The sequence below is a fragment of the Talpa europaea genome (genome assembly GCF_964194135.1).
Source record: "Talpa europaea genome assembly, chromosome: 15".
In the NCBI taxonomy this organism is placed as follows: domain Eukaryota; kingdom Metazoa; phylum Chordata; class Mammalia; order Eulipotyphla; family Talpidae; genus Talpa; species Talpa europaea.
Genome location: NC_140083.1, coordinates 33,421,190 through 33,439,546, shown reverse-complemented (window position 1 = coordinate 33,439,546; position 18,357 = coordinate 33,421,190). Strand labels below are relative to the sequence as shown.

Below are 18,357 nucleotides of genomic sequence, written 5' to 3'. Positions count from 1 at the left end.
GCAGACCTCTCCTGCTGCCCACTGCTCCCCTCAGCAGTGTACGTCATCTGCCTGCTCTGCTCTCCATTCTGACTCTGGTGAATTCTCTCACACTCCCACGCTTCTGACTGTACCCAGTGCTTGTATAAATAAATAAATAAAACTTAAAAAAAAAAAAAAAGGAACCAAGGACTAATCATAAAATTCAAGGTTATTCAATCTTTTATACCTGTAGGACTTAAAAACTAGGAGAGGACTGTGGTAGGGTCTAAATGGACATGGTTTCACGTCTGCTGTTTTGCTTTGTGTTGTGACAAAATCTACATCCACAGAAATCTCCTGCAAAAGAAAAAAAATAATCCCCTAAAGCAAATAAAGATAGGGTGAATTCCAAACTTTATAGAGAATGAGAGATATTCTGTTACCTGACCATGCAAAATCTTTTCTGTCATGCTTGTGGTGGTTTTTAAAATCAGCTGTTTTAAGCTGTCGGCTTTTGAATATAAATTTTGCAATTCACCAATTTTTAACCCTAGAAAAAGCTCTGGTTTTTCTACAGTACTCTTAGTAGGTTTGTTGAGGCATTCTTTGTTAGGTGTATCGGTGTGCTTAAGGTTAGGTTTAGTAAAAGAATTGGATTCTATGAAGGATCTTCTTCGCTCTCTGTTTGAACCAGACAAAATCTCATCATCAACATCATTTTCCTCAGTGTCCAGAGTTAATTTATCTTGTGTCAGATCATGAAGTGAAGGTTGAGGTAAAGAAAACTCGGGTTCCTCTTCCACAACTGGAGTAATATTTTGTTGTTCCTTTGCTTTAAGAGCCCGGGCTTCTTTTAATTTCTGAATTTTCAGGGCATATTCATATTCTAGCTTTTGTAGTCGCCTCTTTTCCATAGCAATTAGTTCTGCTGAATGCTTTCTTGGACTTGATAGTGGAGAACTGTCCAGTCTCATCATTTTGTTTGGCTGGGCAAGAAAATGATATAAGCATTTTGTATCACTATGATAAATAATTTTTGGTAAAATAACTGTGGTATACTTACAATATAGTACCAACATTCTAAACTAAATCAATTAAGAACAGTTTTACAAATGTCTTCAACAGTTTTACAAGGTAATCTATGATCTACAAAAAATAAAACAAAAAATAAAGCTAAGACAAAATAAGTAAAAAACCAAGTTTCTAAAAATGGATATCACTGAAAAAGTTTTATTCTCTCTGAATATGCAGAAAAAGCTTGATTTATTTTATACATCTATCACTCTCAAAAGAACCATAAAAATATTTTTGAAAAGCAGAAGCTTCTTCCAAAAATAAAATATCTCAAACAACTTACTCCAAGGCGATCTTGTTCCAATTTACGTTTTCCTATTTCTTTGCTAGCCACTGCTTTTGCCCGAGCAAGCTCTTCTCCATACTTTAAAGTCAAAGCTTTCTTAATTGTAACACGTTGTTGAACTCTATGAATCTGAAAATACAGGATAATTCTGAAAATGTAAATGAAAACCCTAGTAGAAGAAACACCTCTTTCTTAAATACAGTAGCTTTAGGGAATTTAAGTGAAAATTAAAATATTACACTATGATACCTCAGTGGAAAAATAATAGGTTATGCATATTTTTATGGCTTTGGTTTATGCTTTTCTTTGTTCTACAAGATATCTGGGTCACTGGTAAACTTGGGAGTACAACATCTTAATCTTAAAAGAGAACGTTACTTGTTCCTGAAGTTTCTTCAAAAACATTCTATTGACATTGAGAATTTTTTCTGTTGCTTGAAGCTGTTCTGTCAGTTTTGTAATCTTTGTTTCAGCATTTCGAACAGATTCTTTTTTCTTAGCTTCCTGTTGTACTAGATTCTTTAAAACAGATTCATCTTTCATCAAGAGAATCCTAATTAGGAAGTAAAATTCGTATTAATATTTTTCAAAATTATTGGGATTACACATCAGAACTAAGACTATATAAACCAGTAGCTCATTTAATAAAACATATTTATGATATACAGGTGAGGATTTAAGAGGATAAATATTTTATATTCATCAATCGCTCAGGTACTCAAAAGGACACAATTGCATTAGCAATTATAGGTTTGATCTCTCTCTAAAAAAGTTAATTAAGTTTGAATACAGCAAATTACACGTGAAAAACTATTAAAAGTAAATGTCCAATGTTTGTTGAATGTGAATCTGTATGACTTATGAAAAATGAGAAAATTGCTGTATTTATCAATAGTTTCATTCATAATGCTAATATACACACAAATACCCAGTAAATAAATTAAGCATACCTAATTAACTTACAAATATCTGATTCATTTTATCTAAAGCAAGGCAAGAAAGGGGAGAATGAAGTCTAATTTTTTGAAAAATCATAAGTAAATGTTTAGAGCAGGCATGTAAAAATATAAAAAGAAAAATTTATGGATAGTTTTTTATCTTTTCCAATTATGGCTAAAAAAGTAAGGCATCTTTCCCAGAAAAATACCATATTCCAACACCCACAACAACTGATAACTACAAGCCACAAAGAAAATATATGAGAATACAGGGAATAGAAACACAATTTTTAAAAACCATTCATTTGTTATGAAAATTATTAAAAGAAATGAAACCTAAGTGAATTTAATCTCTTTCAAAACACACACTATAGGGGCCTCCCTGGTGGTGCAAGGGGTTAAGATGCAGCACTATGAAGCTATCCGCAGCCACTGCAGCTGGCCAGGGAGGTGACCACATGGCACAGCAGACCTCTTCTGTCTCACTCACTGCTCCCCTCAGCAGTGTATTTTGGTGCATCTGCCTGTTCTGCTCCCCACTCTGTCTCTGGTGAATCCTTTCACCCCCAGCATCTCTGACCTTCACCCCAGCTCCTGTATGCATAAATAAATAAAATCCTTAAAAAAAAAAAAAACACATGCTGCATTTCTCACTGACAAATCTGGAGATTTATACCAGGATATTTCTTTTTTTTTTTTTAAAGATTTATTTTATTTATTTTATACTAGCACTGGGTACAGTCAGAAGCACGGGAGGGTGTGAGAATTCATCAGAGCCAAAGCGGGGAGCAGAGCAGGCAGACTATAGTACACTGCTGAGGGGAGCAGCGGGTGGCAGAAGAGTTCTGCGCACCTACCAGGATATTTCCTTTTTTTTTTTAAAAAGATTTATTTTTATTTATACAAGCACTGGGTACAGGAGAAGCGTAGGAGGGTAAAAGAATTCACCAGAGCCAGAGCAGGGAACAAAACAGGCAGACCGATGAAATATACTGCTGAGGGGAGCAGCGGGTGCGGCAGGAGAGGTCTGCGCACCATTTGGGACCCTCGCCGGTGGCTGGGGATCAAACCAGCGCTGCGGAGGCTGCCCAACTCTCAACCGCTGCACCACCAGGGGAGGCCCTACCAGGATTTTTTTTTTTTTTTAATAGGAAGCATCTCCATTGCTTCTGTTACTTTTTTTTTTTTTTTAAGGTTTACTTATTTATTTATGCAAGCACTGGGTACAGTCAGAAGTGCAAGAAGGTGAGAGAATCCACCAGAGCCAGAATGGGGAGCAGAACAGGTAGACTGATGAAGTACACTGCTGAGGGGAGCAGTGGGCGCGGCAGGAGAGGTCTGCGCACCATGTGGGACCCTCGATGGTGGCCGGGGATCGAACCGGCACTGCAAAGGCTGCCAGGCAGCTTTGCAGCCCAGTGCTCAACCCCTGCACCACCGGGGAGGCCCCCAGGATATTTCTTAACAAGATTAAGAGAAAAAAGAATCAAGGAGACTGAAATATTAGAAACCTTTTTTCCTTAGTTTACTGCAGATGGATGAATTTTTGAATATTATTTTTTATATATTTAGATTTTTCAACATCAAAGCTGATTAATCTTCAAATTGATGAAAATAACTGATCATATTTTACTATCAAGGTTTGAAGTTTAAGACTTAGTGAATCAGTTACTAACAAGAGACCAGGAAAAATCTAACAGTCTTTGCATAGAATCCCCCTTAACATATAAAAGCCTAAAAGAAACTAGCAAAACATAACTCATAAATGTTGATGTTAATTAAACATCAATTTGTGCTTTTCAACTAGTGATTTCAGAGTGTTTGGAGTGGTAAAAATAAATATCCATAAAATAATTACATACTTGTTTGAAAGAAAAAAATATATATATATGAAAAATATAATTACTTCTATCAAATAAATGCTAAAAAATCCACATGGAATCTATCCTCAACATATTTTATATCATCATCAGTCTCAAAAATCTGAAACATGACTTCAACAAAATAATTTTACAAAACAAATTTTTAATTATAACTTAAGATTCACACTATGTAAGACCATAATTTCACCATTTGTCTACTTAGACTAGTTATGTAATGACTATTCCTAACAAATCAAGCTCACCTTTAACAATAAAAATATGCTTCCAATGAAGTTATATCAAAAAACATGTCAGAAGTTTTTGAAGAAAATTCCAAAAAGAGGATTTTCATAAATGTTTTCAGCAATGAATAAGTCATGTATAAATCTGAAAGGAAAAACTCCTTTCAAGTGTTGGCAATTTTACGTAAATATTAATACTATATGTAAATAATTACTTAACAAAATGATAGTTTTTTATAGGTTTATCAACTATGAAGGAATTTATAATCATAGATTGTACTTACTGACATACAAATATATATTCTTCAATATATCCCTCAAATATATGACCAATTTTGATAGACACAATCAAGTATTTAGTAAGATGAGGCTCACCTATGTTTTTTAAGTTTTGCTTCAGCATCTGTAACCTGCTTAGTAACCATTGCTATTCTGCCGATCCCATCAATTTCCACATCAGAGTTTGCTGGGGATGATGAACTTGTCTTCAATTGATCTGATTTAATCAAACGTTGTTTCTCTCGACTAGAATAAGCAATAAAGGTAACTGAAGTATACCAAATAAACTGAAATTATTTTTCTTTAAAAATGCATTTTATCATATAAAATAAAGCAAAATTAATACTGACTGAAAATGATGGTGAATATGCATGACCTAAGTTAGCATTCAAAGTTGATAATGCAAAAAAAAAAAAAAAAGTTGATAATGCAGTTCTCCCTTTTTTTGGTGTTTTCATATTTCCTAAATTGTTTGCAGCTCAGTGAATCACTGTATTCAAACCTACAGAGACAATCATCCCTGTGTGAGTTATAAAAATATTAACTGCATCTAGGATAAAACCATTATCCTTCATTTCCAAATGCTAATGAGCTATGCACAGGCTAAGATAAAGGACTTTTTGAAAATAGCATATACCTTTAAAGCTAATTACATAAAAATCCACTTACTTGGCAATCTCTTCCTTTAACAATCTATATTCAATCTTCTTTTCTTCAGGCAAAGCTTCTGGTGTTCGCATTGGATCATTTTCTTTTTCAGATTTTGGAGGTACTTTGGGTTTTGAAGCTTGCTAGAAATATATTTGAAGTTCACCAGATCAATAGCTTTCAACAATACCACACTAAGATTTATATTTTATACTGCAACCCAGTGAACATTTATATATTTCAAAATAAGGGCATCTTCATCATTTTAAAAAAAAAGTGCTGGTTAAAGCCCACAAGATAAATTACACAATCTACTAGTCAAGGCCTACATGTTTGAACATCATTAAAATAAACTATAGCTAAACAATTGCTGCAAAAGGAATTGGAAAAGAATTTAGATTTAACTTCTATAAAAACTGCTTTTAGGGGCCTCCCCTGGTGGCGCAGCGGTTGAGCGCTGGGCTGAGAGGCTGCCCGCAGCCTCTGCAGCACCGGTTTGTTCCCCGGCCGCCAGCGAGGGTCCCACAAAAAAAAAAAAAAAAAAAAACACACACAAAAAACCTGCTTTTAGGGCCTCCCCTGGTGGCGCAGCGGTTGAGTGCTGGGTTGTGAGGCTGCCCGCAGCCTCTGCAGCACCAGCTCAATCCCCGGCCATGAGCGAGGGGTCCCACAAAAAAAAAAAAAAACAAAAAACCCACCTACTTTTAATACAATTACAAAATAATAATTCCCTTAGTACAAAGAACAATTAATTATCCACTCAATTTTACTGTTCTGAAAAAGGGACTAATCAATTATCAACAAAAATAAAGGGATCGCTAAATCTACCTAAACTTATACACACTTCATTACATAAGGACCTAATTAATAAAACAGTAATAACTTAAAATATTCAATTCAGGGTCTCCCTGGTGGCACAGGGGTTAGTCTCAGAACTATCAAACTATCACCAGCCATTGCAGCATGAGTTCAATCCCTGGCCAGGGAGATAAGCCACATGGCACAAAAGACCTTTCTTGTTTCACCTGCTGCTCTTCCTGAGAAGAGTGGCCTTCAGTAGATCTGCCTGTTCTGCTCCCCAATCTGTCTCTGGTGAATCCTCTCAGCCCTGCCCCCCAACACCTCTAGCCAACACACCAGTTCTTGTATACATAAATAAATAGAAATAAATCTTTTTAAAAATATTCAATATATTAAAATCTGTGTATTTCAGGTCCAGTTCACAGAAAAAACAAATTTTAAATACTATTAATAATCATCTTTCTATTCATGGCTCACATTACTGCACATACCTCAGCAGTTCGTCTTGCTTCTTTAATCATAGACTCCAGTCCCCCAAAAACACTATTTGTTGACTTGGAAGCCTCTCCATCAGATTCACTGTCATCTGAATCATTTAGTGTTACAACCACTGATTTATGCTTTGGAAGCTGTAAAGCAATACACTTGTTACTTCTGATACAGAGTATCTCTATTCTTTTATACAATTAGCTGCAGGGTCTTAGACCTAAGTCATTTTTAATCTCTTTGAATTTCTTTGAATTTCAATCAATAAAAATAACCATCTCCAGGTAGACAGTCTACGGTTCTTTCTGGTTGTATTGCAGTAACTGACTTAAAATATTCTGTATTTTCAGTCTTTGTAAACACTGCTATGACCACCTTCTTCATTAAGTTTTATTTTTTTTCCCCCACTGTCCACAAAAAATACCATCTAAGTTAAATCTTGTACAACTGAAAAGAATTCAACATTCTACATAAATATTATCAACATGTTTTGGCTTTTGTGGTTACATATATATGGTAAGTGGCCAAAGTTGGCTTACCTATAAAAAGCAAGATTTCTACTGGCTCTTGCTCCATTCATTTTACTTTACAGTCATTAGAAAATACGGCAGAAAGAAATTATCATTTCAGTCTCCTTAATAAACATCAATAAACATCAAGGTTTCTACCATTACTATAGTCATTAATTGGAAAAACAAGAGCTACATATAAATAAAGATGAAAGAAATAAAAAAATATACAACTTGCTAAAATTGACTATAATAGACAGAAAATTTGAATGGATAAACTTATATAGAAAAGGAAATTTGAAAATGGCCGAGGAAAGTATACCACTATAACGAAAATAATGCTCCTCCAAAATATTACCAGTAAAATATTACCAACTACTCTTCATGAAAAGACAACATTCCCAATTCACTACTAACAAAAATTAATTTGTATTTACATATGAATCTACATTAATAAATAGCACAGAAGGAACATCACAGCATATCTTCACACAAATTCCTCACAAGCTTTTTAAGTAATAGCCGAATTAAATATTGACTTTCTTACCGAGATCACAGTTCGTGGAAGACGAGGTCCTCTGTGAAACTTTGGATTCTGTATCCTAGGTTGAGATACTGTATTAATACTGACTATAGATAGATTGCTTCTTGGCACAGGCTGTGAATTGTTCAAAACTGGAGGTGAAGATGGATCACTATTACTGGATGTTTCCTAAGGAAGAAACAGACATGAAACATTTTAAATGAAAAGAAATTTCTACTATGTTTAAAAATCTTGAGCTAATTAGTTCAGACTTAGTCCCTATTTACTAAAAAGCCCAATGAATCGCAAATAAGCAGTGGAAAGTATGCCCACCTAAATTATTAGGTAAATAGCACCACCTAGAGGTTAAGAGGTTAACTTACCTCTGGCTTAAAAGCTCTTTTACTTGCTAGAGATTTAAGTAGCTCTTCTCGCAGCAGCATTTCTTCCTCCTCTTCCTCATCTGCAAAAGGTGGTTTTGGAGGTTGTTCTGGATCTTCAGGTGGGAGAGGTGGTAAAGGCGGCGGAGGAGGTAGAGGTTCAAGAGAAACACACAAACCTTCGACGTATGGCTGGCTCAGAGGTGGTATAGACTGTTTATTTTTTTTAAAAAGAAGAAATAATAATTACAATGCAATTTTTACCAAATCCAAACGTTTATCTCTAGACCAACACAAAACGAGAAAAAGGTAAACTTCAGGTTTCTACCTTAGCCAATGTACAAGTGAAGCAGGTATATAATAAATCTCAACCTAACCCAGAATTCAGTATTTACCCATGAAATAAAGTGTGATTTTGCAATAAAAAAATTAGCATTTGATATATTTATGGCAAAAAAGGGAAATATTTAATTTGTGATCTTCCAAGTAATTATACAAATTTCTCTGTTCCAATTCTTACCTTCAGTTATCATTCTAAAAAGCTACAGAAATTGAATTTTGCAGGTTTTTTTTCCCCTCTAGATGACTATTGAAAACAAGCAGAGATACTGAGAACCAAGAATAAATATTTGAGTAAAAATAAAAAATTTTGAAACAAAAGGACTATGAGAATATTCCAAAGTATCTTAGGAATTAAGTGTCAAGAAGAATCTTAAGTCCTTGTGAAATGACTTCTTAGCGATTATACAGAAAACTAATTTTATACCAATCCCTGAGTTTAGATGTTTTAAAACAAAAGTTAAAAAAAAGTTTGCTATGTGTCTGCCATTATACCTCTCCTTAAGTTTCCTAGGAAGACACCAGAGTCTACCATTGAATTGTGACATGAAAAGGCTCCCCTAACCTATAGAGAGACATACAGTTTAATCTCTAGGTTCTCTCAAACTAGAAATAACTTCAGAACATTTACTTTATGATTTCCTTACTTCCCTTCAGAATATTTACTTTATGATCCCCTTACTTCCTTTTTTTCCTAAATGGTGGACTGGAGGTTATTTTAAGAGGAAATTAACTTCTATATATAATGCTTTTCTTTTACTGAAATTTTAAATCAAAAATTGTTTTCATCCAAAGAGCAGAAAGCAAAGAATTTTTCTAGAAGGACCCTTACTTAATTCATTCAAATCCCAATTCCCAAAAAAGATAATCCAAAACAGATTATTCTTATTCTATTTGGTAATGAATTTTCTGAGTATCGTCTAACTAAGAAACAAGACAAGCTAAGTATTGAAAGAAAGCAACAAAGATAAAAATTAGATATGGGGCCTCCCTGGTAGTTCAAGGGGTTAAGTCTCAGCATAGTGAGGTTATCTGCAGCCACTGCATCCCCAGCCAGGGAGCTACACACATGGAGCAGCAGACCCCTCCTATCTTGGCCATTGCTCCCCTCAGCAGTATATTTCATTCAATCCACCTGTTCTGCTCCCCACTCTTTCTCTGGTGAATTCTCTTACCCCCTCACACCTCTGGCTTATATCACAGTTCTTGGATGCATAAATAAAATAAATCTTCAGGAAAAAATTAAATATGAAAAAAATCTATCAACTGGATTGATTGCCAATAAATAATGAACTGTTTACTCCATAGATTTCATAGCTCTTAAATTTTGTTAAATAAATCTGATTTTTAAGCTCTCTTTAAACCTACCATTCATTAACTACATACCAGTTTTTCAAAATAAATTGGAAAAAACATAAAGCAATAAAACTGTCTTAGAAGTCATATCTATTCTCACTTACAGAGACCTGAGGTGGTGGAGGCAAAGAAATAGATGGTGCTGAAGAAAAATACCCCAATGAACATTCAGAGAAGAATGGTGGTTGCACTGGTGAAGGAGCTGTGAAAAAATAAATGTTGGTGAGAGCTTAATAACAAATATTTCAACAGGAACAAGTGAAATTTACTATATGCTTGAAGAAATACATATACATCTAGGTATAACACATTTTAGATTTTATTAATCTAATAATATCTTTACCCTCCTTGAGACCACCTCTTTTAAACTATGCTTATTGCATCATAAAATCAGCCTTTCATTCAAACTGCCTTTTAGTCAAAGTGCTCCACTCATTCCACTTTTCACCTCAGGACGGTAAGAGGGAATAGAGCAGAAAAGACTAAAACGCCCTCTTTTTGTTTTTCTAACAAATATGCTTCTTAAGGAACAATAAAATAAAAACTTTCCCTTAATCCACTAAAAGTGCCCTAATCAAAGGAAAATATGATTGATGCCATTCTTCCCTCCATGTGGAGCAGGGAAGTGTGAAAAAATTTACTATTTTGAGTTGTACAGAAAGCAAGTAGGAATGAAAGAACCACCTACTGTATTTAATCAATAAAGCACATCTCTTTACATCTAATAATTCTGAAATAGTGTTGCTGCATCTCAATGAAACTGTTAGCATTTCTTCTTCCTTGGTTACATAAAAATAACTGTGCACTCTATCTTCAGTAGTTTCTTAATATCAGTGAAATATGGCAAAATCAAAGACTACTCTTGCTACCCAATAACTATATAACCTTCAAGCTAACTTTCTTCTTTGTCCCAGCTGTCTCACAAGTCAATATGAATTAAAAACTCACATGTCTCCTGACCCAAATGAAAGGACATCTGAATATACATTGACCTTTAGAAATTTTTACCACTTAAAAATACATAAATAACTTGTCAATCCAGCAAAGTTAAAATTTGACAAATGTGAATAGACAGTAATTTCTGTATTAGTTTTTATAAAATTATTTTAGAAGTACAGATCATAAAGCTATTTTATGGAAATACACAGTAGTAACATTATGAAATCTTAGGAACTACAAGGAATCATCTCCAAAGAATCTTGATATAAGAAAATTAAAGACTAATCAAAGAGAGCTCGGTTATGAAATCAAAACTTTAGATTATCAAACAAGCACCTAAAAACAATAACCTGAAATGACAACTTTTGGTAAACATTCCCAAATCATATCTTTATCTCTAATCTAGATACACTAAGGATTCTAGCTTGATCTGGTCTCAGAATATAATCACAGAGAAAAATACACTGATCAAATGGTCCTTCAAGTTAAATATTCCAATTCCTGGAATGCCAACTACATTCAGTTACCTGCCTAAATTGTCAGTACTTTAATTAGTGAAAGACTAGGTCTTTCACAGCCTATCATCCCTGAATGTCAACTAAAACAAGTATCTAGCTCTCCTGGAGAGAGTCAAATCCTAGAATATACAATGTACCTGAAGTACCAATTCTAACCAGCTTTTCCTGAAATGCTATAATCACTTTCTATCTCCAGATTTGTACAAAGTATCATCACTAGAAAAAGAAAGACTACTAAAAGCAAGTAGCTCTTTTTTTTTGACTTAAGAAGAAAATATTTTGGATATAAACTTATATAAGTGATCAAAGGTTTATTGTGGGTTTTTTTAAGCAATTTTCTCATCATTCCCCAAATTTTTGCTTTTTAGGTCAGTTAACAGTAAAATGTAAACACTGCCATTTAATTTAAATGCAAGCTAGAAAGAAACACTTGGAAAGACATGGAAGGTTACAATACACATAAGAGGTTACAATACATACTTGAGGTTTACTCTCAAAGTAATTATAATACTAAATAATGTCTATTGCTATACAATCTACTAGCAAATCTCACTTTCATTATATATTTCTTTCAAGGTTTTGACAAGCTTCGCCACTATTTTTATTTAATAATTGTGAATATGCAAATATTTTTAAGTTTGACTCATACCTGGAGAATTGGTTTCACTATCTGTATCCATAGCAACTTCTTCATAGTTATCATATTGATAAATGCCTCCTCCACTATCAGTAGGCTGCTTATCTAAGGATCGTCTCAGGTCAGGATCTGAAGACTATTTACACAAAATTTTGTTTAGTTTGAACGTATTTTCTGTTTTAATCTATTCTTAGGCCAAAAATTATAAAACAATCATTCTCTTATAAAGAACATTATTAAAATTCATGGTGATTCACATCTGCCTATCACATCTGTTTAGGGAAAGTCAATGTATGTGACAGGTACACATTTTGTAGCTGTAGGAACATGGAAGCTAGCAGGATAAAATCCTCCATTATTAGCTGAATTATTCCATTATAAATAGGGTGAAACCAAGTTCTTAAATAATTATGGTCTCCCTATAAGAAACCAGATGAATAAATTCAAGTTATATATCAAGAAATTATTTTAGAATATTTCAAAAGTAATTGTTATATTTGTTATGAATAAATTAATGCTAGTTAGAAACTAGAAACTCTTAGTTGACAGGTCCACGTGTTTTCTTTTTTACCTCTTACAACATCTCCTTTAGAGATAGTTCCTAAACAAACTGGAAATAAGCAAAACTTATGCAGATGGATATTACTGACATGTAAAAAATTACTTTTCTCTAAAAAAACAGATTGTACCAAAGCGCTTTTTAGAAATTCAAATCATGTTATAATAGTCCTTGCTTAAGCAAACTTAACTCCTGACTTCCTACAATTAAAGAACTATTTATTATCCCTCTACTCTTCACTAGAACATTAACAAGTGTATTCTCAAAGCCCAGAATTCTGGTAACTGTTACTGATAATAGCATAAGATCAATATTAAATCTCCAATTTATTTTCTGACACCATCCATAAAAGACAGTGTTTCACTCAATCATTATGACTTATACATAATAAGGATCACCAAGCTTAATAACTAAAGTAGACACTTGCATTAAAGCTATTATTGTATCACATTTTTAAAGTAGTCCACCAATTAATCATAACACATTTCAAGTTCTATATTATCAATCAACAAAAAACTAATGAAATTCTGTTCCTGTGCTTAGGGAACAATCACTTTAAGAATAATTCCTACTACAATTTAGTAATCCTATTGTACTTTCATTTATAATAGAAAATGATGAAAAGCGAAAAGTAATTCTGCTGATCATAATTTTATGATCTAAAATTATGTGTAATTTAATTTCTACTTCTACTATTTATAACTACAAAAGAATAATTAGTCTACCTTCCCTTTTTTCCCTGAAAGATATTTAAATAATATAGACTAACAAACACAAGAACTTTACACTTTTTCTTAGCTGATTGAATTTAAAAAAAAAAAAAAAAAAGCCTATAAGGATACTTAAATTTCAGTAATGTTTATATCTTTGCATTCCTTACTTTACTTCTTGATCTCCTCTTTCCACCAACCAATTTCATGAATCGATTATACTGCTCTTCCTGATTGGAAAGGTCTCTAATTTTTCTGATTTCTTCTTCTCTTTTCCTTCTCTCTTCTTCTTCAGCTTGTTTCCGTTGATCCTCTTCTTTCTGTCTTTCCTGTTCTTTTTGTTGTTGTAGTTTCTTCCATGCCTTTGTTTGCTGCTTTCTCAATGCCTGTTTAGCTTTAAATGAAAAATACAGAAAAATCAGTATCTACAACAAGAAGAATTTTCTAAAGGTTAAAAACAAACAAGAGCTTTAAATTTCATTTTATTATAATCAGGTCATTTATTTATTTATTTATTTTAAAGATTTATTTTTACTTATTTATACAAGCACTGGGTACAGTCAGAAGCGCGGGAGGGTGAGAGAATTCACCAGAGCCAGAGCGGGGAGCAGAGCAGGCAGACTGTAGTACACTGCTGAGGGGAGCAGCGGGCGGCAGGAGAGGTCTGCGCGCCATGTGGGACCCTCTTCCGGTGGCCGGGGAGCAGCAGGAATTGAACTGGCGCTGCAGAGGCTGCAGGCAGCTTCGCAACCCAGCGCTCAACCGCTGCGCCACCAGGGAGGCCCTAATCAGGTCATTTATACAGCTATTCCTCTGAGTTCTATTTATTTAGAGTTGCTTTCCACTCAGGACCCTATAATTCCCCAAATTCAAGACTTTCTAGATTAAAATTAAAAATTATGCTGCTAGGGCCTCCCCGGTGGCACAGCGGTTGAGCGCTGGGTTGCGAAGCTGCCCGCGGCCTCTGCGGTGCCGGTTCGATCCCCAGCTGCTCCCAGGCCACCGGAGGAGGGTCCCGCATGGCGCGCAGACCTCTCCTGCCGCCCGCTGCTCCCCTCAGCAGTGTACTTCGGTCCTTCTGCCTGCTCTGCTCCCCGCTCTGGCTCTGGTGAATTCTCTCACCCTCCCGGGCTTCTGACTGTACCCATTGCATGCATAAACAAAAAAAACAAACAAAACAAACAAATAAATAAAAACATGCCTCTATTAAAAAAAAATAAAATAAAATAAAATAAATTATGCTGCTATATGAAATCAGTTAAAAGAATTTAATAAAAATGATCACCTGTGGTGCTAACTTTTTTGGCTGAATGTGTTTTAGTGCTGGTTTTAACTTTTTGTTGTACAGTTTTCATCTTAGTCAACTTTTCTTTGCTTTCCTTCATCACTTGCTGTTCTTTTTGTTGCCATTTTTTACTGGCTGACTGAAGAGCCAAAAGACGAAGTTGTAATTCAGAGAGTTCCTCTTCATCTTCACCAAGTTTCTTTTAAAAAAGAAATAGTTGCAACTTTTAAATTCCACTATTTGATCTCAAACATCTCACAAGTCAAATCTTTTATAAGATCAAAATTTCAAGTTAAAGACAAATAATTTAAAGAAAAAATATAAATAAAATAAAGAAACTAAATACTCACCATAGTCCTGTACCTTTACTTCAGTATCTAATATAAACAGATCAATCTGTGGAGGGTATGTGTATATATTTAAGCATGTAGGGTTAGAGGGGGAGGGTATAACTGATGGAACAGGATGAAACAAAAAAAGGAAATTTACAAGTTTGAGATTAGCATCGTGCTGGATTTTCCAAAGAAGAAAGAATAAACTATCTGGCGGCAGTGAATGAAGGAAGAAACCAACACAGGAAAGGTAAGTAACCAAGAATGAAGCTGCTCATTATCATGTAATCTACTAGTCTCACAAAGAATAGATACACCGAATGTCATTCAAATTTGCAAACTTTATATAATTCTTTAAATGAATGGAGAAAAACATGCAGAGCTTTGCTTATATTTGAACATTGTTATGTTCGAAAGCTATATATACTTAGCTAAAACAAGATGTTAAGAGCAAATGTTTGTTCAGTTTATTCTAACTGCAATAATGTCGTTTCCTCTCTTTTTTGAGGTAACTTTGGAAATTAAGCTACTATTTACAGTCCACCTAAAACATACCTGAAAATGCCAGTCATCCTAAGGAGAGGTTCTTAATTAGACTCCATGGATTTTGAGGAATGGGAATGGGATAAGTGAAGATAACGTCACCTTCTCAACTTAACCCAAAACTATGTTTTCCCTTTTACATTGTGTATGGAGGAAGTGATGAGGAAATCAAAGAGTCTAAGATTTAAAAAGATTAAGGCCCAGTTACCTATTAATTTTTTCTTATAGGTAAATTGTTAGGGCCTTTTCCCTAAAGCCCAATTAAATTTATTCAATTCTTGAGTATAAACAAAACAGTGGACCCAATCTTCTGGTTTCATCTTGAGATCAACTATTATAAATTCCTAACTGAACTACCATCACATATTTTAGTGTCTCAGTTTACCCAAACCAAGGTCGTTGCCCTTGCCACTGTTGTGAAAAATAACAAGTGATTTTAAAATTAGAAGTCTTATTTACTCTATGTCATATAAATAGACCAAGTTCTATTGCTTGGTACTGAATTTCTAGAGTCACTGTCCGATATGGTTAGCAGTGAAACCACATGTGGTTACCAACTTAAATTAACTAAAATTTAATTTAAAAATGTAGTTACTTAGCCACACTAATCACATTTCAAGTGCTTATTAGCCACATATGCTTAATAGCTACCACACTGAAGATTACCTATCTAGAACATTGCCATTATTGTAGAGAATTTTATCACTATTAAACTGAGACTTGAAAGTATCTGACTACATTTTGCAACCACTCCTTTTGGAATGAAAGAAATCACTGATTTTGTCACACAACTATATGTTACTTGAAGCAGTTACTTGATCAGTAAGAAGAGCAATGCGTCTCATTCAATGCCTTGCTCTGAAACTTCAGTCCTATGTAACTTTTAGACATGTCTCTTACTTTACCTATAAAACAGATGTCAGTTTATGGGGTTACGAGGATATTTTAAAATATTAACATACATGTTCATGTATGTGTATGTGTGTGTGCATACAGGTGCATGTGAATCTGTTTATTACATTTTGAATTCAGCATTGTCTTTTTCCTAAAGCTGTTAGGTTCATTACAAAATTTCAATTTATTGATTAAAAATGTACTGAAATCTTAACAGAAACTGCAAATATTTCCGATCTCTTAACAAAGAAAAATCTGGATTGAGTACCTAACACAGTGTTTGATGTTCTGTCCTTTATCCTGCTGAATTTCATAGCAACCAAGAGAACAATGACATTAAATTAATTTGTAGTAAGAAAAAGAGAAAAACAAAAGCTAAATAGCTTACACAGATCATTCAGCTAAGTAAAAGAAGGAGCTAGAACTGGATACTAGGTTAAGGTCTAACTCCAAAGCTTTCCCACATAGGATAATGCCCCAAAATAGAAAAAGTAGATTTCTAGATGAAAATTAAGTTTCTATGGATATACATGTAACAGGTATTTTTTTTTTTAAATTTCAATTAAATATAAGTTAAATGAACACAGCAGAAGATACTCCGAGACATTCTTCCATATTTTCTTAAGGCCTATCTATATCGAAATGGACGTAGAGTAATGATGAAATCCTCAGAGAGGAAAGCCAGACAGTATTTCCTAGAAAGAACACTGTACAGCAGTATAAAACTCAGTCTGACAGAGATAGCCAATCCCACGAAATAATATCTTACCTTTTCAGATAAAATATCTGAGGCACTAATTCTTCTTGTTAAATTTTGTTCTTTATCTTCTAATCCTTAAAAACAAAACAGCATACTTTGAATACTCTAAAAGATAGCTACAATCAATCTAATTTAAAATGCTATATAATACTAGGTAGTAAAACGGTCTCATCTTCTCAATCTCTCAACCAAAATGAAAGAATTCTGATAGAGAATAAAAATCTAACCAAACATCTTATAACAGTCTCATTTCTAAAAGCTATAAATTAAAAATATTAAAAGTTAAAATTGCACTTTGATGAAATGACTGAACTATAATTATTTCAAATGACAGAGTAGAAACAAGAAAGAAAGCTTTATTATCAAATAAGCAATTGGAATTGATAGAAAGTGGTGACTAATCAGACCTCTAAAATATAAATGAATTCAATATTCAATGGTTGTATTAGATTATAATAGATTTACATAATAAGGAAACAGTTTCCCTATTTAGAAAAGAAGCATAAGTATATTAAGTACCAACCAAAAAAAAAGGTCTATCCATATTTCTACAGAATCCTAGTCTTGGGTCCAGATTTCTGATAAATTTATAAGATCTTATACATTAGCTAATCTATAATAGCTTTACCAATCACACAAAAGACAGGTCTAAAAATCACTAAAGTCATCAGACATTTATAACAGTATTGACAGACACTTTTGCAGAGGGAGTTAAAAACTAAGAGACTCTTCTCTTCAAGATGACACAAATAAAGTTGCAAAGTCTAGTTTTGTGGGGGTTTTTCCCCCATAATACTATGTCCATCAGTGTTTTAAATATCGTAAATGTGGCTGCTCAAACAGGCCTCTGGCAACATGTTCAATATACAGAGAAATTACTAATCAATACAAATTACTAATCCTAGACCAAGTAAACATAAAGCAACCCACAAATTTTGAGTTAGGTCACTTTTGCTGCAAAGATTGTTTTGGAAATATAAACTTGTTGCAACATAATTGCGGTAACGAAAAATAATTTGAGGGTAACACAAACTTCATGTTTTCTCATGTGCATTTTATGCTGAAAATAGCATTCAGGAGACCCCAACCATGTGGGATTTATATATAAACCCCACCATAGACTTTAAGCATATACAAGCTCCTTCAGTTCACTGTGTGCTATGAGCCATACCCCATGCACATCTAACGCTGTCCAATTTCAGATATTCTTCCTTGCTCCACTTCATAATAACTCAGAGCTGCAAATCTACTGTCATAGCACACTCTAGGTCTTTTGCAAGGTAAGATGACATTTATTGTACTATTTTTTTTTTTACCCATTTGACTTGTAAAGCTGTACAACAATTTTTAATAAGTTCCCATTTGCCACTAACAACGTTTTTGAGGGTTATTTCTCTCATTCCATTTTGCCCACAAGTCCTGTAGTTTTTAATTGTACAATTTTTAAAAGATTTATTTATGCATACAAGAACTGGGGTACAGGCCAGAGGTGCTGG

At 33.9% G+C, this 18,357-nt stretch overlaps 1 protein-coding gene across 1 annotated transcript in view; it reads right to left on the bottom strand.

Annotated features, from left to right (window-relative positions):
* The window catches only part of ZFC3H1 (zinc finger C3H1-type containing), a gene marked incomplete at both ends in the record, with an annotated part of 46,630 nt that overhangs the window by 18,132 nt on the left and 10,141 nt on the right, over positions 1–18,357 (bottom strand). Inside the window, 14 exons of the mRNA XM_084255473.1 lie at positions 209–318; positions 405–947; positions 1,319–1,450; positions 1,700–1,874; positions 4,739–4,888; positions 5,312–5,433; positions 6,583–6,720; positions 7,634–7,798; positions 7,993–8,202; positions 9,789–9,886; positions 11,791–11,914; positions 13,218–13,441; positions 14,333–14,531; positions 16,871–16,935. Coding sequence (XP_084111599.1) covers positions 209–318; positions 405–947; positions 1,319–1,450; positions 1,700–1,874; positions 4,739–4,888; positions 5,312–5,433; positions 6,583–6,720; positions 7,634–7,798; positions 7,993–8,202; positions 9,789–9,886; positions 11,791–11,914; positions 13,218–13,441; positions 14,333–14,531; positions 16,871–16,935 — 2,455 coding nt within the window. The remainder of the gene's footprint in view (positions 1–208; positions 319–404; positions 948–1,318; positions 1,451–1,699; positions 1,875–4,738; positions 4,889–5,311; positions 5,434–6,582; positions 6,721–7,633; positions 7,799–7,992; positions 8,203–9,788; positions 9,887–11,790; positions 11,915–13,217; positions 13,442–14,332; positions 14,532–16,870; positions 16,936–18,357) is intronic.